Consider the following 26,724-nt stretch of genomic DNA (forward strand, 5'->3'; position numbering starts at 1 on the left):
TGCCTCTATGGTGAAATTGACACATGCTGTACATATCAGTTTTTCTCAGCTTGAAACCCAGTTAATCAAAATGCTCATTTATCTCATCTTAAGGCAGAAAAATTGATTATTTCAAAAAACAAAAATACTGAAAGCTAAATCCTGCAACCCTTTATCCTGTCAGGTCTCCGATTAACTTCACTTGGAAATTTGCCTGAGAAAAGAAAGCAAGATTAGTCCCTTCGGTGATTTCTGAGTAAAGGTTCCAAATATTACATTGAGAATATTTTTGTATTAAATTAAGATGAGATGTTTTCTTCACTGATTATGACATTGTAATATGTATTCTATTTTCCCCACTGGCATAAAATGGACCCAAGATGATATTTCTGATTTTGCAGCGTTATATAACAGAAGAATATAAGAGATTTCTGTTAGAGTAATTCAGTGTGGTAGTTCTGTACTGCATCTTCTGCATTTGTCCTTTCTCTGCCTATTTAATTCATTTATTTTTAATATTTAAGAAGTCGGAAAGAAAGAAAGAAAGGCAAAACAGATTTTTGTGTTTTTAAAATAATTTCTAAAATATTCAGTTTCAAACCCCAGTATTTAAAATATTGATTTGGATTTTTTTTCTGCTAATTCCTGGGGCTTTTTAGCTATAGAGTAGTAATATATAACTTGGTTTCAGAGTACGTTAATGCATATACGAAAAGCCCCACATCAGTTTTGCTAGCTACATAAGTGGGAAGTCAATGATTTAATATTCAAAGTTCACAATACATTATTTTCAAACAATGCTTAAAATGCCAATAACCCGCTGTATTCTGAGTTGTTGCATCTAGCATTTTGTTTGCCTCCTACTGGCTTTTTTCCTGGTATTGTTCATGTGGATATATGTTGTGCTCAAGGCTACAATGAGGTGAAGGCTTTTCCTTTTGAGTACGATAAGTAACAGCTTTTCTTTTTCTGTGTTTGTATAAAAATATTGTGGGTATCTATGAGACAGTTTTAAAAGATATAAGCTTCAGCATAACATGGAAGCAGGTGAAGAATTAGTCTCTTAATTATTATTTTTTAGAGCAAAGAAAGAATTATGCACGGGACAGTGCCAGCAGCATATCCGAAACTTCACAGTATCATGTGGAGGTAAGACAGAGATTTCCAATTGGAAAAATAACAAATGCCCTGACATGTTTTTTTAGGATAAAATGCAAGGTCTGTTTTACTCTTTGTAGTACATTTCTGCATAATATGTAATGGTTTGTTTTCTCCCCCCCCCAAGCAGTGTACATATACATCATCTAAAATGTTTTGCCAGGCAAATGTCACTTTTAGTATAATATACATTTGATTATGTCTTGGATCCTGCAGCTAGACCAAAATGGGCTACAATTGTGTCAGATTTTATGAGAAAAGCAGGATTGCCTGCAGTTACTATTTGGCAGGGGGAAGGGATGTATCTATGCAAAATCTAGGTGCCTCAGGAAGTGATGCTGATAATTCAATAGGTGATGCGCTTTTCTCCTTGAGCTTGTTGCCTTCTAGTCTTCAGGCACAGTGTTGAGATGCTCTGTGTTACTGAAGCTCCATGTTGGATGATACGGAAAATGGAGGCTTTGATAAAATATCATCATCATCAGAGAGCTCAGACTCTCTTCACAACAGCAGGGGTCTTAACTTCAGGGCTGGCTACAGTCTGTTATGGTTAATTACGTTCTGCCTACCAAATTCCCCTTACTTTGCAATGCAGAGTTTATCTCTCGCTTCCTGCCCTAAACTGCTGAGCAGAATTACCTTATATTGTTGTCATGATTTACCCCAGGAGTAAATCCATTTAAATTTTTCAGGGAAGCAAGTCCTGGATGCTCATATATTGTTAGTAAAGCACTTTGTGATCCTTTGTCATATAAGACCATTTAAAATATAAGATGACATATTACAGCCTTATTCTGATATGACAGTAGACATTCTGTTGTGTAACCAAGCAGCACTGTTATGGGACTAAATTAGGTCCTGCCAATGCCATAAATTCACAGTTCCTCATTGTTCAGCTTTAAATTCAGTACCTGTGTAAGTTGTTGTTACATGTTTGATGGTTCTCAGCAGCATCTTGCATTCTATTGCTCAGATCCCCTTCACAGTCTGCTTGCAAGGAAATAGTTATGTTGCTTTTGACTCCGTATGGTTTTGGCTACTTTAGATATTAAAGTTAGGTGTTGGTACTGTATTGGCATAAAAGATTTCTGCATGTATTTGGAATGCAAGTGTTGCCATGTGAACAATGAGTATAATCTCATTACTAAATTTTATTTTACCTTTTGAGTTGTTTCAATTCCCTTTCATTTCTGTGTTAATATTATTTGGTCATATGCAGCAGCCACATCCACTGTCTTGGTTACACAGTTAATAGGTATACCATTTTGTGTATTTGATGCAAACACACTGAATAATTTTTTAAAAATTAAAATGATGTAAAAGATATGAAGTCTTATTCATATTAATAAATAATTGAGACTGAGTTAAAGTTTGAGCTCTTGGATAAAAATGTAAAACTGGATCTGTTGTGGTTTATGGGCAGCCTTGCATAGTTGACACGTTAGAAAATAAATGTAGCAAAATCATAACGGCAAGGAAATTGGATGGATCCGGAGCAATGGCAGCAAGATCGTATTTCATCTGCAGGCCACTGGTTAAAAATAAAATACATGCCAGGCTGGTAGTGAACAAAAGTACTACCATATAATATTTATTTTGTAGTCTATATGAAATGAGTGGCCAGTCTATCTAGAAGGTGTATCTCTGAGAAACAAATGAACACCACATCATTGCCACTAGTATGCTAGCTGTCAGCTTTAACAGAAATATGAGGACCTCCCAGGTCAGGGTTGAGGCAAATTAACAGAGTCTAGGTCAGCTTTCTGTAGCCTGTGTTTCGCTTTCCAGAGGTGCCAGGCTGCTACTTGTCATGCATGGTAAATTCATGTTTCGAGAGTGTGTTTTTTTTGTTTTTTTTTAAATCCTGATTGTGATGCCTGATAAATGTCAAAATATCCAAGGTAGCTTAACTACTCACACAATGATAGAGGATGATAAATTGTAGGTTATAGTCGTCAGTTGATTTTATTTAAGTGACAGTATGGAATAAAAAATCCTAGCTTATCAATGGAATGTGTCATGAATAAAGGCACTCTTTTTTTAAATGCATGGCTTGTCATCCTGTTTCACTATAGTGTAACTAGTGCCGATATTTGATTTTGGAAAATGACTTTTAATGTGTGTGCATCTTTTTACGCATGTATCGATCATCAGCACTTGACCACTTTTGTTTTGGACCGGAAAGAGGCTATGATAACAGTAGATGATGGAATAAGAAAGCTGAAGTTGCTGGATGCCAAGGGCAAAGTGTGGACTCAAGATATGATTCTTCAAGTGGATGACAAAGCTGTCAGTCTGGTGGACTTAGAATCAAAGGTAGGTCTCTGTAAATGGCATTCTCATTTTCAGGAAGGAAGAAGGGAATCAGCAGCAAAAAAGAGTGTCTGAAGGTTTTTTATATTATTTTAATTATGGCTTTATTATTTTCATTGTTTGGATGAAACTGCAGCAGCATTTCAGAGATCAAGACTGAATTTTTGGTAACCAGACATGTAAGATTTTTTTCTTTCCCCTGCAGAATGAACTGGAGAATTTTCCTTTGAGCACAGTTCAACATTGCCAAGCTGTGATGAACACGTGCAATTATGATTCTATTCTTGCACTAGTTTGCAAAGAACCAGCCCAAAACAAGCCAGATCTTCATCTTTTCCAATGTGATGAGGTTAAGGTAAGGCAATAATAGGGACCCATTGCAGATCGCTTGAATTTTGTAATTTTGTGAATTGACAGTAAGGGGGAAAATCAATGATATCACCTCACAAAATGTACTTTGTTCATTTCTTCTGTCATTTGTACTTCAACATTAATATATTGACGATACTAAGTTTTCTTAGTATGATAATAAAAATACTATAGTATATTCATTAAGGGTAATGATATCTCAGATATTTGAAACCTTAGTAGAATGCACACCCATATAAATCTTTCCTAGAGAGAGTATTTTGGGAGGGTAAGGTTCAAGGCTTAGCTATTAAATTAGGCTCGTAGATCACTGAGGTTTGTGTGTATATGTTAGTAATATTCACTGATACTATCTCTTAAGAAGATGGTGTAAAATAGCTCAAGAGAGATAATTACAAATTCGTAGAAGCTGATGAGAAATATCTGTTCTTACTGCTTTTTTCCTCTCCATCTATTCCTTTCTTGTTGAGCAGTTAAATCTGACTAATAGACTAATACAGACTAATATTGGTTTGTGCTCTATTAGAAAACTAGAGCAGGAGAGGGGGGAATATTACTAGGTAAAATCCTCAAAACCAAGAGAAAGAGAGATCTTGTTTGCAGCTTCCAGTTAAGATAAGCCAGCAATATTTTAGAGTAAATAAAATTGTTAAAAGTACTTGACTTTATTTCTGGGATTGTACATCTCAATTTTGGCATGTGCAGTAATATAATTTGTACTGCTTCTTCAAATTCTAATAGGTAATTTCATGGAACTTCTAAATTTTCTTTCATAGTAGTTATAGTCACCCTATTGTATCCTTATTTTTTTAATAACAGTAATCACATGGTAGGGTTTCTTCAAATAAACATTTGTGAAGATGACTGGGTTACTTGTGTGGCTGGTGGCATGCTGACAGATCTACTTCTGTTGGTTTTTGCTGCATCTCCACTAGGGGGACTCTGCCAGCATAGCTAGGCAAAGGCTCTGTAGTGCAGACAAACTCTGAGATTATATACATTTGGTTTTCAGTTAGTGGCAAAGTTCATACTGAAGGAAGTTCCGTGCCCATCTCATTTTTTCCCTAAACTTTTTATTGCAATGCCTATGGGTGTGTCTACACTGCAGTGTAAGCCCAGGGTTCAAACTCAGGGTCAAGCCTAACTCCCCTTTCACCTACACACAGCACGATAACCCAGGGCTCGTATCCAGGGTCCCAGGATCCTGTTAGGGTGGTGGGTCCCCCACTGGATTTATACTTGGGGAGTTTGCAAAAAGTATTTGACAATCCTGTGGGCCAACTTTCTTTGTCCTTTGGACAACCAAGTTCAGTGGACAGTCAAGTTTTCACATGCTACACTACGGACAAGGGGCTAGAGTGGCCACATTTTGGATGGGTACTAGGAATTCTGGGATATGGGTGGTTGGACTCAGGCCCACAGAAGTCAGTGTAGATGCTGGAGCTTCCCCAGGTTGGGACCCCGGGTTCAACCATTCCTTTTCTTCTCTTTAGTGCTGTTGCTATTTGTTGATTGATGTGCAATGCCTTTCACTAACATGCTTGAGAAAACTTAACATAATATTATCAGAGTAGCAGCCGTGTTAGTCTGTATCCGCAAAAAGAAAAGGAGGACTTGTGGCACCTTAGAGACTAACCAATTTATTTGAGCATAAGCTTTCGTGAGCTACAGCTTGCATCCTATGAAGTGAGCTGTAGCTCACGAAAGCTTATGCTCAAATAAATTGGTTAGTCTCTAAGGTACCACAAGTCCTCCTTTTCTTTTTGCATAATACTATAGTCATCTAGGAAAGAAGAATTCATTTGCTCTGGCAATAATTGTTGACTTGAAATAATTACAGCTGTTCAGACGCATTTCAGCTTAAATGAGACATACATCAGAAAGCCAAGTTGGGTGAGGTAATATCTCTTATTAGACCCACTTCTGTTGGTGAAAGAGAACAAGCTTCTGAACTGCAGAGTCCTTCAGCTCTATCCTTTCACCAGCAGAAGTTGCTGCAATAGAAGATATTACCTCACCCACCATGTCTCCCTAATATCCTAGGACCAACATGGCTACAACAACACTGCAAACATACGCACTAGAGCACAGTTTGGTATCCGAACACTGATATCTGTATCCGCATCCAGACAATAGTGTGTGTGTGTGTGTGTCTTTCTAACTGTATTGAAAATAGAGTTGAAAGAAAATTCTTTAGATACGTATGTTCCTGAACCTAAAAACAAACAGGTGGATATTTTTAATCCTATCTATTTAGCATAGTTAACAACTCAAGTGTTTGACAGCCAGGTAACATCTGTTTCTGTCCCTGCAGGCTAGCTTTATTCATGAAGATATTGAAAGTGCAATCAGCGACAGCAAAGCAGGGAAACAAAAGAAGAGGCTTGACACGCTCAGGTAAAAAACTTCCAGGTAGTATCAGGAACAGTCTAGTAGAAAGTAATTTAAAATCACCCTTTCTTTTTCTCCCCTGTTCTCCTCTTTCCAACTCTACTATTCTTTACTATTTTGTGGTAATCTTCTGGATAGTATACACCCACAATCAGGGACAACAGCTTGATTTATTTCTCTCTCTCACTGTCTAAATTTACGGCTTCTGTTCTTAACTCTCTCCTACTCCAATGGTATACATAACTGTGTTCAGTTGGGAGAATGCGGCCACTTCCTCTAGCGGATGAGAACAGCTTTTATGTGTTAAGGATGGGGGAGTGGAGTGCATTGAATTCAGAGACAATTAATGTCTGATGTTCCTAAAACCTCATGCTTCAAGTGGTCACCTTCAGGGGTCAGGACAGGTTTTTTCCCCCACCTCCAAATGTATTCTGGGTTTTCTTCGGTTCTTTGGTTGGTTGTTTCTTTTCTCTGAATCCTCAGAGATGGCCACAGCTGGAGATGGCACCCTGGATGGGGTGGGTTGGTGCTGTGAGGAGGTACCAAGCATAGTCTCTTTCAGGTGCTTTCCTGGCTGATTCTTGCTCACACACTCAAGGGTCGAACTAATTGCCATATATGGGGCCAGGAGGGAGTTTTCCCCCCAGGTCAGATTGGCAGTGGCCTTGAGGGCGTGATGGAGGGTGAGGTACACCTTCTTCTGCAGGATGGTATGCAGGTTGCTTGCCAGGATCATGTGGGTGAATCTCACTTAATCTGTTTCCTGGCGTTGTGGGGGCCTCAGGCACTGGTGCACTTCTGTCCCTCCCATTCTCTCCCTGTGGCACATAATAGTCTAGTCTCTGCTGAGCTGTAATACTTTGGTCTAATTCTGGAGGTTAGTTTTAGTGCGCAGGTGCTATGTGCTGGTGGTGGCCTGTGATATACAGGAGGTCAGACTACATGCTTTGCAGGCCTTAAACTCTCTGATTAATACAGAAGTGAGGTATCGTGGGGATTCAGAAATAAAGGAGGAGATTTTCAAAGGCATGTATGAGAGTTAAATGGGAGTTTGGCACCTACTTGCCCTTTGTGCCTTTGAAAATCTTTCCCAGTAGTGCTTAGCTTATATAAAATTTTTCATTTGTAGCTCTCAAAACACCATACAAAGATAATTATGTATTAATTTCACATTGTACAGGTGGGGAAAATGGAGACAAGTTAATGATCTGGTAAAGGGAGTAAGCAGCATGTGTTCATGGAGTTCACATATAGTAACACAGGCTTCGATCTTTCAAACACTCACGCACATGCTTAATTTTACTCATGGGCTTAAAGTTAAATGGCTGCATTTGTGTGTGGAAGACCATAGCTTAAATTAGGAGCAGTTTCCAACAGGTATGAGGACAAGGTAGTAATACCAAAAGGACCTGGAAGCATTAGAAACAATGCAGAAAATTAAAATAGCGAGATTTAGTTTGGGAAAGTGCAAGTCAATGCATCTCGGAAAAATTATCTGAAATGGAATGTTGTGTGGTAGAACCCAGGAAGCGGTAATGCTATAAAGGCTGCAAAGGCCGACAGTGTATGGCAGATTAGAGTTCGCCATGCATTATGGCGTCATGTGCAGGCATGAAGTCACAGAGAAAGAAGATAATAGTCCCTCCGTATATCCCACAATCATGACTACTCTGGAAATACTGCATTCAGGCCTGGTCTATATTTGAAACATATGCCACCACAACTATGTTGGCTAGAAAAAAATCACACCCCTTAGCCAACATACTTGTGCTGGCAGAGCCCCCAGTGTAGGCATCACTATAAGGTAGAAGAGTGCTTCTGTCAGTGTAGCTGATGTTGTTTGGGGAAGCGGTGGTGATATGCAGGCAGAAAACCTCCTTCTGTTGGCCTACGCTGCAGCAGCCGCACTAGGGGGCTATCCCAGTGTAGCCATGCCAGAGCAGTGTAGACATAGCCTCAGTCTGGATGCCAAATTATCCCAAAGATATTGAGAAATTGGAGGAAGTATGGAGAACAGCAAAAAGAATGACTGGAGGTACTAACTTTGGAGGGAAGATTTAATGTGTAATTATTAATCTAGAGACGAATAAAACGGGACACATTTACCAATATTTGAAGGCTGTGAATAGGAGGAATGATATAGAATTCGGGGGGGGGGGGAGAAATAGGGTTAATATGGTGGGGGCAGAGGAGAAACCTGTTTGACAATAAGGTCTCTCAGGCTGCTGAATAGCGTGCCAAGGAAAATGACGGAAAGCCCTATTGCTTGTGGTATTTAAAACTCTACGGGATAAAATGCTAGAAAACGTACTGTAGGGGACAATCCTGCATTTGTAGTGAGCAGAGTCAGACTAAATGTTGATGGGGTTCCCTCCCACCCCTCCAAATTCAGTCATTAAGTTTAATTAGTTCAGCTTTAAGAAATAGGTGGTTGACAGCCCCTTTTAGGAAATCAACGGCTTGATAATGAATTTGTGGTGCTCCCTCTTGTCAGCTTACTTCTAATGAAGACTCCAGGCTACCCCACTCTACATGTGGTGGCCTGACTCCTAATATGTCCCAGTCACTAAATTCATCTCTGCTATCTAATTATATAGCCTGGTTGAACATTCTTTTGTAGAAAGGATTTAATGGATAATTATACTCTGTCAGGCTTTTTCATATGACCAAAGGATAGTTTTCTTGGTATCCTTGTGCATGTTTCTCATATGTACTGAGTTAGCAATGCTTAATATTCATAGAAAGAGTTTATCACAGAGCAGTCTTTCAAGTATGCTCAATTTACTTACAAATGACAGACCTGAGTACTGCTAACTTTTTAAGTCTGACAAAGAGTGACATGTCACGTATCTGAGATTTCCCTGTACGCCCACTTGCCTTTTCCAATGGCACATTAGAAGGGAGAGAATTTTTTCCCCAAGCTTCATCTCTGGTTTGTTATATTTCTTTAGGATGATTTCCAAAGCTGACAGCTCTATTCCTCCACCTCCGAAAGCGCCCGCTCCTGTTCCCCCAGGTACTGTCACACAGGTGGATGTCAGAAGCCGAGTGGCAGCCTGGTCTGCTTGGGCAGCTGAACAAGGAGACTGTGAGTATTGCTGGGAATTGACGGAGTTGGTAATTGACTGACTGGCAATGTTTTGGGCAGTATGTTTGCATGTTGCCAACAAATAAAAAGAATAATTACAAACAGAAGCTCCATGAAGATTATGGTAACTGGGGCTAAAAATAGAAAAGACCAATTGAATCATCTGCTCCATTCCCAATGGGGCAGATCAGGGCTATTCTCTATTGTATACCTTCTACTGTTTTGTTCACTCTAGTTTTAAATGCCCCAAGCTGCCACTTCCCTAGAGAGACAATTTGATGGTCTAGACAATTTGATGGCTGTCGGAGTCCGAGCTGTCTCATTCATCCCAATTTTTCCTTTTCTGAATTTGTGTCAAGTATCAGAGGGGTAGCCTTATTAGTCTGTATCCACGAAAACAACGAGGCGTCCGATGGCACCTTAAGGACTAAGGGCTTGTCTACGCTACTGCACGGGGTCTATCTAAGATACGTAACTTCAGCTACATGAATAGCATAGCTGAAGTCGACGTACTTAGATCTACTCACTGCGGTGTCTTCACTGCGGTAAGTCGACAGCTGACATTCTCCTGTCGACTCCGCTTGCGCTCCTCGTTCTGGTGGAGTACCTGAGTCAACAGGAGAGTGCTCAGCGGTCGGTTTATCGCAGTCTATACTAGACACGGTAAACGACACCCACCCCGGATCAATCCCTGCCCACCGATCCGGTGGGTAGTGTAGATAAGCCCTAACAGTCTTTAGTCTTTAAGGTGCCACTGGACTCCTCGTTTTTTTTTTTAATTTGTTTGTTTACTCCATTTCTGTGATATTGAAATACCCAGAATTGAGCATGATATTCTACACTCTGTCCGTGAAAGTTAACTGAAGTCAGGCTGCTGCATGGCCCTGCTGATGTGCATAATACTTACTACACAGCATAGCTCCAGTAACTTCAGTGATGTTGTGCTCAGTAATAGGGAATTTGCAAGATCAAACCCTTGCATGGTAAATTTCTCAGGGCAGCAACCTGGCTTGTTTTTTTTTATTTCTCAGCTAATCACTATCATAGAAAGCTGACTAAGGTGTTGGACTCCACTTCTCTTCATTTTTAAGCAAATGGTGTGGCTAAATTGGCTGGTCATCTTTACAAGTCTAAACAAAAGTGTGTAACAGGACTGTAGAAAAATGAAAAATATGAATGATTCATATCTTCTGTGCAGGGCTTCAGATTTTTGACTGTAATGGAAAAACCTGCTTTCTCTCAGAAAAAAATTGAAACTATTGCGAATTTGGAAATAATGCAACTACTTTCAGTAGAATAGAATATGTTTAAAGAATAATTTTGGGTACATTGAGTTTTTGGCGTTTTTACTTTTAATGGTTTCTTATTAAAATAAAAAAAGCAAAAGAATCCATTATTCATGAAGGTTTTTATCCCATTTTCTGTTTGTTGAATGAAAGTATTCGTTAACAGAGTGTACAACTGTGCAGCACAAAGCACTTTAAAATGTCCACAGAAGGCAATAATGGTCAGAACATTTTTACATACCATCACACAGCATTATGTGCTACATCAAGCAAAGGCTAATTTGTTCTTTTGTTTGAATTTCTCTTCGTTTAAAAGTGTTTGTGGTGGTGTTTTCTGTAAAGTGGACTCTTACTGAATTGTGTTCCTGATAATTATACAATTTTTTTCTATTTGTGCGGATATTTTCTAAATTGTCATAACTGAAACCTCCCACAGTTAAGTAGATTCAAGTGCCGTAGCCTTTAATAAAACTTATTTTTAAAAATGCAAATTTAGAATGGTTCCCTGTAACATTAAGATTTGCTGTTTTCAAAGAAGAATCACTAATTGAGTCTGCCCTTCCATACTTGTGCACTACTATCTTATCACTTCATTTCCCTCCTCTCAGCCAGCCTCTTTTGCCTGATTTGTCGGTTTCACACAACTGTCCCCATGCCTTTTTCCATTTTGCCCTTTTCATATGGAATGCCCTCCTTGAATTGATGCTTGAGATCACATCCCTTATCCCCATCCTCCTCCTCCTCAAGACCTACTTCTGCTGCGATTGTTATCCAAAAACAGTGAATTAAGGGTGACTAAATGAGGATAATCAACACTTTATCCACTTATAATTAGTCAGTTGTATATCTTGTCTGCAGTCCTCCACTTTGTCATTTGACTTAGGTCCCAATTCTACACACATGAGTAACCTAATTTGTGAAGGTATTCAGTTGACTTCAGTGGTCCTACTCAGATGCGTAAAGCTAAGCACGTGTTTAATTGTTTGCGGGATCAGGCCTTGAGATGGTAAATTCCTCAGGGCAGAGGCTGAGTTGGATACGTTATGTGTTTGTACAATACCTACTACAATGGGGCTTTGTTCTGAACTGGCCCCTTGAGATGCTAATGCAATATAAATTAATAATAATTATGAGCCTTTGAGCTGATTATCTCTCACTCAATTGCAACTTGAGCCTGTTTTATTCTGTTTAAAAGCAATATTTTGAGGCGTTTCCCCCTGTGTTCAGTAAAAACAAAATTAAAGCCCCAGCTATTACAGTGGTGGACACTTAAGAAATGGGAACAAAATATTGACACTGGATTTAAAAAAAAAATAATAAAGCCCAAAGAAACAAACAAACACCTTAAACAGGTCACGGTTTTTTTGCATTTTCTACAAATACAAGATAAATCTGCCCACAGAGATTCTTCATCTCTCCGTGCCATTTTTGAATTGTAAAGTTTTTTGTTTTTTTAAGACATAAGTTCGAGTGCAGTACAGTGGTTTCAGGTAGATCATGTTTTAAATCAGGTATTAAAATGCTTCTTCAAGGGAAACATTAGCATACTTCTCATTTGTCCCTCATTTTTATGAATATCACTTGTCTTAATTGCAAAGTTAACTATGCTCCATGCAAATTTGATGTCCCCTCCCTTTTTAGCGTTGCAGATGATTTACATAAAAAGAAGGATTCATGAAATCAAGTTGTAGAAAGAGTTATTTTACACCAAAGGAAGGAATCTCACAGCATTTTAAGTTGCTTGCATAATTTCCCCCTTCCCCCCTTTGTTGTGGGGTTTTTATTGCACATGGTGTGTTCTACATTTGGGCGCCAGCAGGTTGAGAGGTATAAACATTGTAGTCTTCCTTGCACTCCTGGCTCAATGATTCCATATGTAAGATTAGTGTATATGTGGAGTTTTGGCTCTTAGATTCTGATATCCTTTACTGTGTACGTCTCGTCTCTCCTCCCCGCCCCCTGTAGTTGAAAAACCCAGACAGTTCCATGAGCACGAAGAAACAGCTGAGATGATGGCAGCCAGGATTGACAGAGATGTTGTAAGTTAAGATATACGTGTGTGTGCAGTGTGGTGTTCAGTATTCTTGAAATGTTGGAAGGTTGCTTCAAGAACAGGAAGAGTCTTTTTCACAGGCAAAACACAGTTCCAGGTGAGAGTTTGCCAGTCGTGCGAAACTGTGTGATAGACTTATAAAGGGCTCAAAAAAAGATGGAAATAAGACCATCAAGATCAGATTCAATTCTGTCCTGTGGAGAACTTGAGCTATAGGTCTGAGATGTGAGTGCACTAAGACCTTGATTCAGGATAGCACTTCGGCATGTGCTTAAATCCCTTTTAAATCAATGTACCGTAAACACATGCTTAAAGTTAAGTATACTGACGTGTTATTCCCTGAATAAGGATGGACCTAAGCAAGTGCTTGAGCTTTCCTGAACTGGGGCACATGCTTTCCCCCACTTGGTCCCTTCTCCTCCTGTGATACTCTTATGCATTGAAAAGAATTTTTTGCATTCATGGAAGAATGTCACATCTACTGGAAAGTGCAACCCTGCATTTCAGCAAGTAATCGTTTTAATACTTTGTTTTACCAGAGCATATGAAATTACAGCTGTTAGAAAATGGCATCACAGGGAAAATTATGTTTTAACAAAATTTCTGCATTTGCTGCGTGGGAGAAACATAGTGTGCGACTCAAAGCTAATTAAATTTAAAATTTAATAGTCTCAATACTTACTTTTGAAAGCTTTTAATGATCACAACTATTGAAAATAGAGCAAAATGTGAGCTTGAGAAATTTGTAAATGTCAGACATATGATGAATCTGCATAGGCAGTGCTTCCTGGAATTAATGATGAACATAGGAGACTGCTGCTAGGATGCTGTAAATTACAACAAAGTGATTAAATGACTAGCTGTGCCACAGATTAGCCAGAGACATTAATGTTGTTCATCTCTTCTGCAGCAAATTCTGAACCATATTTTGGATGACATTGAATATTTTGTTACCAAACTTCAAAAAGCCGCTGAAGCATTTGCTGAACTTTCAAAGAGAAAGAAAACCAAGAAGAATAAAAAGAAAGGACCTGGGGGTAAGAGTTGTTTTCCCTCCCAGCCCCCAGGTCTTTTTATTGCCTCGTTCTTTAAAAGTCATTCATGTAGCTAGTGAATGTGGTTTTGTTTTTCTTATTGCATTGCTTTGTGTTTTTGTTGTTGTTCATTCACTTTAATTGGACAAGTCACTTTGTTTTCTTTGGAATAGGTCTGGACATACACTGAGATCTAAAAAAAATTGGGTTCTAGTCGGTGCGAGCAAGTCCTGTTGCCATCCTTCTCTGGAAGTCGATGGGAGAAAAGGCAGCAGAGCTGAGCCTATGTTAGTAAATATACATGTCCTGAATTCCATAACATCTCTATATATTTTTTTCATTTTGTTCTCTAGAGGGAGTTCTCACTCTTCGTGCAAAGCCACCACCTCCAGATGAATTTGTTGACTGTTTTCAAAAATTCAAGCATGGCTTTAACCTTCTGGTAAGTAGCTGCCAGCAGCTGAGGCTCCCCGGGGCAGGCAGGGGCGACTTTTCCTAGCTTGTTTGAAGTCAGATATAGCATACTCTTTCCCTGCTGCTACAAATTGGCTCTGAGTGCACCTTGATGTGTCACTTTCACCCACACGTTTTCAGATATCGCCAACCACCTCCTGTGCTAGAAATGTTTTTGAAGTTTATGATTGTGCAGGTGGAAGTGTGGGAGAAAGGTAGATTTGCCTTTTTATTTTCAAATCCGGTTTCTCTGGTTGCTCCAGTTACTAACAAGTTGTTGTGTTTATTGCACCTCTGCTTCCCCAGAGGCATCTCTTGGGAATAGACCCCAGACAGCTCTCTCCTTCCCCTGGAATGGTGACCACGCTGTCATGCTTTCCCCTGGGCTCTCTTCAAGGCCTTCTCCACAGTAGACAATTTTGGCCTACCAACTCCCTAGCACATCTGCAACCCAGCACACATCCACGCACGTGGTTGCTAGTGATTGCACACGGATGTTCTTGTCACTATTGGGAATGCCTCATTTTGAGTGAGACTAGTCCTACATGTCACTCTCAGCTGTTGCAGCGCCCCTAGAGGCAGCAAGCCTCAGATTGCACCTTCAGCAGAGTCATTAGTCCTTCTAGTGTAATCCCACATTGCTTCAGCCCATCATCCAGTAACGGCCAAGCTGCCTTACTGTAGACCTGAGAGATGGTGCTTGATTGATTTTGTCTTCAAAATCCCTATTCAGGCCAGGGCTAAAAGCAGTGGCTTTTTGACTGGTTTCATTTCTGCTCAGGGCTGCAGTCCCAATCTCCAACCCCCACCCAGAGCAGCAGAGACTTTACAGCGGTGCCATATGAATGGTGAAGTGGTAACAATAATAATAATAAAGTTTCACCCTTTTACATTGAAAATATTAACTGGTTTCTAGAGAGGTTTGTTAGGAAAATGTACAGCTCACTCTTGTATGCTCGCCAGCCTCCACAGCTGTGCTCTTTATTTAGCTTTTCAGTTACGCTTGTCAGATTCTCTATGCTCATTACTACCGTTAAATATACTAAAAAACATGGGTCAAATAGGCCATTAAAGAGAGACCTCTCTTATAAACCTCACTAGCCACAGAGTGCTCCATCCCGTGGTCATCTCTTGCCCTAAACATCACCAGCCATTGGCATCCAGTGCTGCCAACTCAGGTACCCACTTTTGGCATCTTCTCCTCAATATGCCCCAGAGCATCACTGGGAAAACTTAATTTCCTCTGTGCCTCCCTTCAGCTATTGGCTTTTTGCTTCAGTGGTTGTGACAGCAGTGCCACTGAGAGAACTTGTCGTCGTCCTCCTCCTCCAATAACTGAGCCTAATCAGCTTTTTTCTATTTCTCCTTGGGGAAATGAAATCCCACTGAAGGGGGGGACGTGCTCCAGGAGGCATTTGTAAGGGTTGAGAAGGCAACAGAGAAACTACCCCTACGTTACATGCTCTGCAACCACAGTTGTTGAACTTGAAGCAGGAATTAATTCAGGGAAGTTCTATGGCTTGTGTTATGCAGGAGGTCAGACTAGATAATCGCAGGGGTCCCTTCTGGCCTCAAAATCTATGAACCACTGACACTTTGATGTCACCCCCATCTCCATGCCCCTGGGTCTGAGGACACCAGGCTGAACACAGTAACGAGGCCTTGGTTGAAGCTGTTGTAACCTTTTCTTCTCCTGACCCCCACATTCAGCAGCTCTTCCCCAAGGACACCATAAAATCCTCTGCACCAGCATCTTTGGTCAACTGTAAGATGTACTGTGCCAATCAGCTCTATAGTTTATGGGATGCTTCTTCCCAAAGGATAAGTGACCCATATTTTTGTTCAACCTTTGACATTCTATATATAAATGCAGAAATAAATATGACCTGCACTTTAATTCCATAACTAAGGTTCTTTCTTTTAAAGGATGATTCTACTGCATACTATTCTATCATCATAGAAGTTACCAATTTGTTTTGTCTCTCTTTCCCCCCCCCCAGGCTAAATTAAAGTCCCACATCCAGAACCCTAGTGCACCCGAATTGGTTCATTTTCTGTTTACACCATTAAATATGGTAAGATTTGATCTTCAGTGTGTCTTCAGACCTGCTTTGTTTAAATGCTCTAGAACCCTTTAAAATATGAGGCTAAAAATGTATTGTTAATGATGACCAGTTATGGGAAAAAATCACTTATTTATTTTAGAACTAGAACATATCTAGACAATCAGGATGCTAATTTTGTTTATATCCATTTCCATCATTTAAATAAATTCAGTTTGCTAAATTGTCCTTTTTCTAAAGTGTGTGTGTTGTGTGTGTGTGTATACACATATGTATTTACATTTTTCCCTTACTGATTTTTTTCTTAACATTAAAGAAACTCAAAACTAATACCTCATATTTACACAAAGTGGAAGGAGAATTAAATACATATGCACCAGAATGAGGAATAAACAGCATTTGCAGGAGAGTTAAATGCTTTTTGATCATGGCAATACAAAGGTACACATCATGTTGTATCTAAAACCCAGGAAGCTAAATAGTATTAGAAGAATAATTGTCAAAAGTGGGTCCAAATTTAAGATGGTAGATGAAGACCATAGTGATAAGACTGTCCAGCCCCAATAGCTTGTCAAGCATCTTGTATCCAGATTACTGTGGTTGCTCAATGCAATGTTGGCTCTTCAATGGTCTTTTTATAAGGATAAAATGTTTATTAGCAGTAGCACAACTGTCTTGTACTCAAATAAACATTCCGTAGTGTTGAAGTGTTTAGTCTACATATTCAGTGGAATGTCCCTTTCTTGTGGTCCATATGTCTCCAAACTCTGGGCTTTATAAAGAAGATTATGGGCTAATTAGTTGAGTTTTACTTCCTATGCACACACATCACGCACAAAAAACTATGTGAAAAGAATATTATTAAGGTTGCAACGAAAAGCACTTGAAAATTAGGAAATGCCAGAATTAAATTTGCTTATGGAACCTAAAATCAGCTCCCTTTTGCATATGTGTTCTGACACTGCCTTTAATCCCGTACTATTTTTTCCACAGGACCCCTGCCTTATTCATTGCACAGAATGAATGGACCACACTTAGTAAGGGGGTATTGAATATATTTTTTTCACCTCGTTGTTCAGTGTGTGGTCCCAGGCCTTATTTACTGCACACGATTCAAACCCTGCTTGGAAGTCAGTCTTATTAATTTCCTCCTGGGCTTTTCTATGGTATTCGTCAGTACAGTATCTGAGTACTTCACAAACATTAATGAAGTTATTTTCACAACTCCCCAGCAAAATGAGGTGGCATTTTATAGATGGAGAGCTGAGACACAGAGAAGTTAAGGTCAAAGCATCCACTAATTTTAGGTGTTCAATTTGAGATACCTCGGATCTGTTTTTTCAGATTACTTAACAGCAGTTCATTTGTTCAAAGTATAGCTCCCGTTCACTTCAGTTGCAGCTGTGAGTGTTCAGCATCTCTGTAAATCAGACCCCAGGGTCTCAAGTCAGGCACCCAGAAAATGGGGAATGCACAATGAGTGATCCCTGTGAAAAGTTAGGTTTAAGTGATATCACATGAGAATTTTGTGGCAAAGATAGACTCCAGTTGTCCAGAGTAGTATTCAACTGCTTGAACCATGAGACTGTCATTTCTGTTCCTGCAGTCCCCTGCCTCGTTCAGCCTAAGTCCTATGCCTAATTTTTCATTTGTTGCCCCTCGTAATCATTTGCCTACTGGGCTCAGTGGCTCCTCCACTTTAAGGGAGTGGCCTTTAGTTTTGGGCAGGCCTAGGCCTGTCCATCCCAGTCACCTTCCAACTTCTACAACAAACGAGACAGGTCCTATAAACAACAGCCTCTTGAGCTACACAGCCCTGATTCAACCTAGAGCAGGTCCATCTTGTACACTGAGTGAGCTGGAGTCCTGGGGGAGGGGGGAGTATGTGACCATGCAATTAAGGATTGTATCATACTGCATGTGCACAAGGGGCTGAATTAAGGTGGCACAGACAACCTTAGTTCTAGAATTTCCTAACTTTTGAGTGTTTGTTTTTGCAGTCTCAGTAACGGTCTTTTAACGTAGTGTTTGTGTTTAATAGCCCAGGGTTTTAAAAAATCAAACCTCAAAAGCAGAAGTTCCATCATATTGACACCCACGTAGTTCATCAACAGAACTGGCACCTTTAAGGTCCACAGCTCAGACCTGTCACTTCAGCTAATGGAGTGACTGACACCATACTAGCTTGTTGTCGTCTATGTGGACCAGCACTAGAGGGGGAGGAGACATGCACTTTCCCAGTGGGTTTCACAGATATTTGCTGACAGCAGAGAAATGGTGAGACTTGAGTTCTATTCCAGGGTCTGGAGATCTCTCTAGTGGCCACAGACCTTTCTGCCACTGTAAGCTTGTCCTCTCTAACTTGCACCCAACCCACTCTTTCCCTTGTCCCAGGCCCATTCTCTGGTTCTCATTCCCTAGTCCCAGTCTTCCCCCCTGGGTTCCTAATCCAATTTGTGTCTTCCCTCTCCCTGGCTCCTTGTCCCAGTCTCCCTGCCCAATCAGTCCAGCCTCCTCCCATCCTCCAACTTCTGATACAATCTATGTTGCCTCCCTGCCAACTGACTCCCAATCTCACCCCCTGTTGCCCTCTGTGGCTCCTAGTCCCAGTCTCCTTGTCCAAACAGTCATAGTCCCTCTGAACTCTGTCCTCTCTCCCCAACTCCCACTCCAGTCTTAGGAACAAGGAGCTTAGTAAGACTGTCTACTCCTTTCTCTTACCCCTGGTCTGGTTCCCTCTTCATTCAAATCAGATGGCTTCCTTCTCTATCCTGCCTGGTGTCAGCAGGGAAGTCATTTAAAGCACCAGAGAGAGGTATGCTCAGGCTCCCTGCTCTTAGTTCTGGTGTCTTGTCTTGTCTTGTCTGGCTGGGAACAGCAATTATAAGGAAGCCCTTCAGATTTCCTGTAAACTCTGGACTAAAGCATGCTCATTCATGCTGTAGAGATGGTGCATGTGCAGTCTGGTCCGCAGTAGGAGCTGAGATTGGATGGAGCATGGCTAATGCTCATGAAATCTTTGGAGAGTTTAGTTGCTAAATGAGAGATTTCAAAGGCTTATAAATTTGGCCAACCGTGGGTAGATTTTCATAAGAACAGCAAAAGGCCAGATGCAAAGACCACACACCTTGCTAAATTCCAAGTTCCTGCTCCAAAGCATGGGGGTGCTAGAGCATCTCAAAAAAATGTTTTCGACATGGGCAAAAAAAATGTTTCCCTACCCCCACTCCTGGGAACAGCGGAACCATTTTGTCTGAAAAGTTTCCCCCTTCGCCACAAAAAAAATCAAAACAACAAAACACCACATGAGCCTTGAAGCAGACACGTGGCATGGAAAATTTCAGTTCAAACACTTAGTCTGGTAAAGTTATAAACTACTGCAAACAGGGTCTTATAATGGGAAGTATTGAGTAACCTTAATAATAGGCAGTCCCCTTCCCCCTCTATAGTTTTTTGTTGGCTCTTTCTACGCTGTCTTCTATGATGTTCCTGCTGCTTTTCATACCACTTTTTCTTCCCATTCCCTGTTTCTTCCCTGTGTTCCTCATTTATTCCTATCCTTGTTTACTCTTTGTTTTTCACCAAACATGCCCCAGTCCCCCATCAATCTTGTTCCTTATTTCCCCTTTTTTTCCCTTGGCTCTGGTGCTAGTTGCCTTATAAACCTGATCATATTACTCAACTGCTTTGGATGATTCTGAGCGGGTGGTTGGGCTCCCTCATGGAACGCCATGCATCATCTTTACATTGCTTCATGACAGAATTTTTACACAGATTCATTACACAGAAGTCTGAACTTTCCTTTACTCTATTGAATCTTTGACCTCTCCTGGACAAGATGGGCTGGAAGGACACTTCAGTCATCATTTTCAGCTTGTCTACACATAAAAGTTGTATTAGTTTAACTTAAATTTGTTTAAACAAACTAGTTCAACTTTTGTGTGAGATCTCTCATATATCTGTTTAAACCTAGCTTATAGAAATTTAGTTTGCATCTGTAAATTTACAGGCACAAGGTCAACTGATCTGAGCCAGTTTAAACAGATATAAGAGTGTCTGTACACAAAGTTGAACTGGTTTGACTAAAAGGTGTGGTTTTCTACAGATTTTGAGTTTGAGGACACTGTGTGCATCAAAGGCATGTAAATTGCAGAGTGCGCCAACGTAATCGCTCTTTAAATCCCCGTGGTGTGTAGTAAATGTCCATGGATGCACTTTGTTGTAGTCCTATTTGTCGAGACTACATCAGAGTGTTCTAGGTGTGCACAAAAGCCCTTAATTAAACAGGTATAAGTTTGTGTGTACATCAGACTTTGGCAAAAGCCACCAATAGAGTGGGTAGCCTAGAATTCTTACTGCTTTAAATTTTACATGGTTTATTGTCAGAACTGATTCTCTGTTACTCCTCAATACAATAAATAGTTCTTTAAAAAAAAATCTTGATTTAGGTGGTGCAGGCAACTGGAGGTCCAGAGCTCGCTAGTACGGTACTCAGCCCTCTCCTAACAAAGGATACCATAGATTTCTTGCGTTACACTATCGATAGTGAGGAAGGACAACTATGGATGTCATTGGGTGACACGTGGACCAAAGCCAGGTACGAAAATATCTTTACTGACTTTATAGATGATCTTTGAATATATATTTGGATTTATTAACGTGGTCTATATCAGCCAAAGAAGCAAGTAGTCTAAATTTAGTAGTCTAAATTTTTGCTTGCTTTGAGCCTGATCCAGCTTCAATTAAAGTCAGTGGAAAGACTCCCGTTGATCTCAATGGGAGTTGGACTGGGCCCTTTAGGAATCTGAAAGGGGCGTGTTGGAAGAATGAGGACAATTGCAAACATTGATTTTATTCTGTCTGTGATATTGGGAGGATGGGGCTTAATTGCATATTCTGTTGCCCACCTTCTCTGTGAACGGTCCTTTCCATTCTTTTCCCCCTTCTATCATCATTTGGTCATCAACCAGCTGGACTCAATTAACAATCTATTTCAGGGTAGTGCAGCATTTAGTAACAACAACAACAACTACTACAACAAAATTATATAAATAGAATTAAAAAGCAATTTCTACTTTGAACAGCCCACATATTATTAAAAGCAGAGACTTGCAATGGTTTTTAATGTCTCTGAAGCATCTTTATAGTCTGTAAGAAAAAGATTAAATTTTTTAAGAAGTGTCATTGAGTGAATGATTGCATCACACTGAAGATCTACCCTTAAGGGATCCTAAATAGTGAAATAATAGGTTCAGCTGTGCTTATGGTTAGGGACTCATAAAAAATGTGACCTTTTCATGCATGTTGCTTGTGAACTGTAGAGTATATAAATATAACAAGTTTATCTAATTACTTTTATGGTCTTGGGCTTACATAAAAGACTTTTAAACAGAACTTCTAAAAAACCTGGGATGTATCAAGTATCTCTTAAACCTGTGGCCCCTTGAGGAGGTGGTGGTGGTGATCAATAAGCGTGTTAGGGCTTGCATCAGAAATGTGTCCATTCTTTTTGAATTTACTCATCCACCCACTCAGGGACCAGATCAAATGACTAATCATCAATCTACATAATTAATAAATACTGAATTTATTACTGCTGAAAACTGCTGCATTGACCGCTCTGGAATCTGAAAGCCAGAGTAGCTGATGAACATCCACAGAATAGAAAGAGCACAGGCTTTGGTAGTGCAAAGTTCATGATGGTACCTTGCTTTCTTGAAGTGGACTATCATTAGGGGCAAGAATCTCCAAGCCTATTCTTCCTTTGGCCCTTTTACTAAGACTGGTAATAGAGGTGCCAGCTGAATGGTGCTTTTTTGTTTTGTTTTGCTCCTGGTTTGCTAGGAACTGGACTGAGCATATCAAACTCATTTTGCCACCAAAGAGCAGCTTCCAGTCATTACTGACCTAGGTCCTGATCCAGCAAAGGCCATGTCGATCCATGCAGAGACCCATTGACTTCACTGGAACTCCAGGAAAAGGGATTCTTTTGCTTGATCAGAGCCTTGTGCTAGAACTGAACTAGTGACCTAAATAGTAGAACTCATTATCCTGTTATGAATCCTCTGTGCCATCCAGTCCCCTAAAAAAGCAATAATTTAATCCAAAGAGAAATATGTGGTGGTGGATTGGGAGGAATATAGGAATGTAAATGAAGGGCAAGCAAGCTTTGAATCTTAGAAATAGTGGTGGGACTGGCCCCATGTTTCTATTGTGCTACTGTGCTGTGCAGCTTAGCCATACTGTGCCACTAACTGACAAGATAATCGTTAAAAACCCAGAGTTTGCTGGTCAGCTATAAGTTAACATCGACATGCCAGTGTCCTGTGAAATGCTAGCCGCTCCAACAACTGGTTTGATAGCATTTGTCACCTTCATTCATTTTCAACAATGCCCATAATGAGAAACATTAAAGGAAACTATTAAGTGCGTTCCAGGGCCCATTTCTCCTTTAAGAGGCAATAATTCAAACTGCAAGGCAGTGTTTTTTATATATAGTACATAGGCACAGCACACCGTGAAAAACTTCTGATACAGTGAATTCAGATGGTGAAAGTCAGTGGATCTCTAAGGAATAATACTGTATTTCAAAAAAGCAATCTGTATTAGAAAATTCAGTTCTGCAAAAGTAGTGATTACATTTACTCTTGTGTGTGTGGGGGGGTTATTATTAATAATAATAATTCGTGTGACAAAAGAAATTGTTCTTGTAGCTTCTTAGTTTTAGCTAGGTCCTCGTTGCTTCCCAGCCTCCATATTTGCTTTGCAGATTTCATTTTAAAGCATGCCTTTCATGTGAACCCTGTGCATATTTACCCCCCAAGAGAGAGGGGTACTGCAATACTTTTGTTTTCAAAAGATAAAACAAATCCCATGCTCCTTTGTGATTGGTCCTCCTGCTATCCATCTTTCGCATTATGTCAGAACTTGTATGGTCTGTCCTGACGTTGGAAGATCCTAGGGGCAGAGACTGTCTCTGTGCTATGTAAAGGGGGAGCATAGATATCCTCAGTAAATAATGCTTCCTTCTCTGCAATTAGAAGTTCCTCGTGAGTAAACAATTGCAAAGCATTTCATGAGAACCTGCAGGATTGACTATTGAAAATAACTTGTGCAAATCTTGATATATGCCTCTGACTTCTTTATACAGAGTGGACTGGCCCAAAGATCAGTTTATTCCACCCTATATCCCACGCTTCAGAAATGGTTGGGAGCCTCCTTTGCTGAGTTTCATGGGAGCTCCAAATGAACAAGAACTAAATCAGTTGGCTGAGTCTGTTGCAAATGTTGCAGAGCACCAACGGAAACACGAAATGAAAAGAATGTCAGCTGAGGTAGGTTAATTGCTACGGTATTTTGTAAAGTAGGTGGGAGACCAGGCCAACCGTTCACTCCATGAACAAAACCGTCTAAGAGTTGCACTGTGGAATGGTGTTGCTGCTAATGAAGTGCCTATGGAGCTAGATTCATTCGCACCAGTGTAAATTGGGAATTAACTCCAGTGAAGTCAGTAGCATTACTCTAGATTTAGACTGTGCAACAGGTAAAAGCCAGGCTCGTGCAGTGGCTAAAATACAGGGTCTTATCATGGTTCCATTGAATTCGATGGAGATTTTTCCTACTGTCTTAAATTCAAAGTGGAATCCAGGGCCTAAAGATCCATTTTTTCCCTCCGATATGTGTGCTCAACTCCCATAGCTCTCTCAAAGTGACACAATATTATCTAATACAATAGTCTGTGTGTGAAATATAGTTAACTGTATTTGCCCACTAAAACATTCAGGCTCATGAACAACCCCCTCCACTCCCATCCCCTTGGTCCTCCTTCAAACTCTTAATAAACAGATGGGCACATTGAGAAGGTTAGCAAATCTGAGCTCTGGGAAACCAAGGATGGACATGTACTCCAGAGTGAAAGGGCTTTTAGGGAGAGTCCCCTACCATCAGCCCCCTCAATGTTTAATTGAGAGGTGGTTGGGAAATGTCCTTTATTTTGCATGAAGAGTTTTCAAGAAAACAAATGTTTGTTTTCATCACTTTCCTGGAATTTTTCAGGGTTTCATTATGGGGAAAAAAATTAAAAAATCAGTTTTTGGCTGATTTTGCTTGTTGAAAAGGCATTTTCCAGTATGTAAAAACATATATTTATCATTTAGGGCTTATAGGTTAAATAAATCCTTTTGGCTGTACCTGTCTCTGGGGCCCTTTGTCTGTTTCATATGTTTAACATGAATGCTACTTTCTTAAGAAATGCCAATACATTGTGGGTTGGCAAATGTTTTTGTGGCAGAGATGTCTATATAAAGATATGGCTGTCCAGGGGAGCAGGCAGGGAGATGAACAAGGTAGGATAAGAAGTATCCCAAAGGACATAGTCTCCTGAAGACGTCAGACATGTTTCCCATTCACTTATTCTGAACACCGCCTGACTATTTCCCTAATACTTAAGCTGCCCTTCAGTCCCTCTGACATTTTGTTGTTGTTTTAAAATCACACTTTCCTTTTTTAATTTAATGCTTTTCTCTCCTTGTTTTCTGTGTGAAAGTGCAAAATAAACAATCTGAGAAAGCAGAGAATGGTGTCTTCTAATCTTTTAGACATAATCCTCATAGGTATCATTTGTAGTTGTATTAAGTTAAAAAATATTCCAGATAGAAGTGTGATTTTTAAGTTGATTGCACTCCTTTAAGCTCCTATAACGTTTTGTTGTCTTGATTGGTAATTGTTTGGTTGATTAGAAAAAAGAAATAAAGTTGTCATAATGAAGCTTGCAACACTGAGGCAGGACTCATCAATTTCTGACTCTGCCACTGAATCACTGTGTGGTCTAGGGCAAATCATTTAAACTTGCTGTACCTTGGCTTCCCCACTGGCAGCATGGCTCTCATAATACCTATCTCACAGAGGTGTTGAGACTTAGGGTATGTCTACACTACGGAATAAGGTCGAATTGATAGAAGTCGGTTTTTTAGAAACCGGTTTTATATATTCGAGTGTGAGTGTCCCCACAGAAAATGCTCTAAGTGCATTAAGTGCATTAACTCGGCAGAGTGCTTCCACAGTACCGAGGCTAGAGTCGATTTCCGGAGCATTGCACTGTGGATAGCTATCCCACAGTTCCCGCAGTCTCCGCTGCCCATTGGAATTCTGGGTTGAGATCCCAATGCCTGATGGGGCTAAAACATTGTCGCAGGTGGTTCTGGGTACATATCGTCAGGCCCCCGTTCCCTCCCTCCCTCCGTGAAAGCAAGGGCAGACAATCGTTTCACGCCTTTTTTCCTGAGTTACCTGTGCAGACGCCATACCATGGCAAGCATGGAGACCACTCAGGTAACCGTCACCCTATGTCTCCTGGGTGCTGGCAGACGCGGTACGGCTTTGCTACACAGTAGCAGCAACCCATTGCTTTCTGGCAGCAGACGGTGCAATACGACTGGTAGCCGTCCTCATCGTGTCCGAGGTGCTCCTGGCCACATCGGCTGGGAGCGCCTGGGCAGACATGGGCGCAGGGACTAAATTTGGAGTGACTTGACCAGGTCATTCTCTTTAACCTGCAGTCAGTCCTATTGAACCGTCTTATGATGAGCAGGCAGGCCATATGGATTGCTAGCAGTCGTATTGTACCATCTTCTGCCAGGCAGGCAAGAGATGAGGATGGCTAGCAGTCGTACTGTACCATCTTCTGCCGAGCAGCCATGAGATGTGGATGGCATGCAGTCCTTCTGCACCGTCTGCTGCCAGCCAAAGATGTAAAAGATAGATGGAGTGGATCAAAACAAGAAATAGACCAGATTTGTTTTGTACTCATTTGCCTCCTCCCCTGTCTAGGGGACTCATTCCTCTAGGTCACACTGCAGTCACTCACAGAGAAGGTGCAGCGAGGTAAATCTAGCCATGTATCAATCAGAGGCCAAGCTAACCTCCTCGTTCCAATAAGAACAATAACTTAGGTGCACCATTTCTTATTGGAACCCTCCGTGAAGTCCTGCCTGAAATACTCCTTGATGTAAAGACACCCCCTTTGTTGATTTTAGCTCCCTGAAGCCAACCCTGTAAGCCGTGTCGTCAGTCGCCCCTCCCTCCGTCAGAGCAACGGCAGACAATCGTTCCGCACCTTTTTTCTGTGCAGACGCCATACCAAGGCAAGCATGGAGACCGCTCAGCTCGCTTTGGCAATTAGGAGCACATTAAACACCACACACATTATCCAGCAGTATATGCAGCACCAGAACCGGGCAAAGCGATACCGGGCGAGGAGGCGACGTCAGCGCAGTCATGTGAGTGATCAGGACATGGACACAGATTTCTCTGAAAGCATGGGCCCTGCCAATGCATGCATCATGGTGCTAATGGGGCAGGTTCATGTTGTGGAACGCCGATTCTGGGTTCGGGAAACAAGCACAGACTAGTGGGACCGCATAGTGTTGCAGGTCTGGGATGATTCCCAGTGGCTGCGAAACTTTCGCATGCGTAAGGGCACTTTCATGGAACTTTGTGACTTGCTTTCCCCTGCCCTGAGGCGCATGAATACCAAGAT

At 40.8% G+C, this 26,724-nt stretch overlaps 1 protein-coding gene across 2 annotated transcripts in view; it reads left to right on the forward strand.

Moving 5' to 3' along the window:
• Positions 1–3,312: 3,312 nt before the first annotated feature.
• Positions 3,313–26,724, forward strand: part of EPS8 (EGFR pathway substrate 8, signaling adaptor) — a 64,837-nt gene continuing 41,425 nt past the window's right edge. For both annotated transcript variants that reach the window (XM_077807488.1, XM_077807487.1), the window contains exons 1-10: positions 3,313–3,453; positions 3,656–3,805; positions 6,134–6,216; positions 9,162–9,298; positions 12,550–12,623; positions 13,548–13,674; positions 14,025–14,113; positions 16,125–16,199; positions 20,636–20,784; positions 23,338–23,521. In XM_077807488.1, the coding sequence (XP_077663614.1) occupies positions 3,328–3,453; positions 3,656–3,805; positions 6,134–6,216; positions 9,162–9,298; positions 12,550–12,623; positions 13,548–13,674; positions 14,025–14,113; positions 16,125–16,199; positions 20,636–20,784; positions 23,338–23,521 (1,194 nt within the window). In that variant the 5' untranslated portion in view covers positions 3,313–3,327. The remainder of the gene's footprint in view (positions 3,454–3,655; positions 3,806–6,133; positions 6,217–9,161; positions 9,299–12,549; positions 12,624–13,547; positions 13,675–14,024; positions 14,114–16,124; positions 16,200–20,635; positions 20,785–23,337; positions 23,522–26,724) is intronic.

Source organism: Eretmochelys imbricata, chromosome 1 (genome assembly GCF_965152235.1).
Source record: "Eretmochelys imbricata isolate rEreImb1 chromosome 1, rEreImb1.hap1, whole genome shotgun sequence".
In the NCBI taxonomy this organism is placed as follows: Eukaryota; Metazoa; Chordata; order Testudines; family Cheloniidae; genus Eretmochelys; species Eretmochelys imbricata.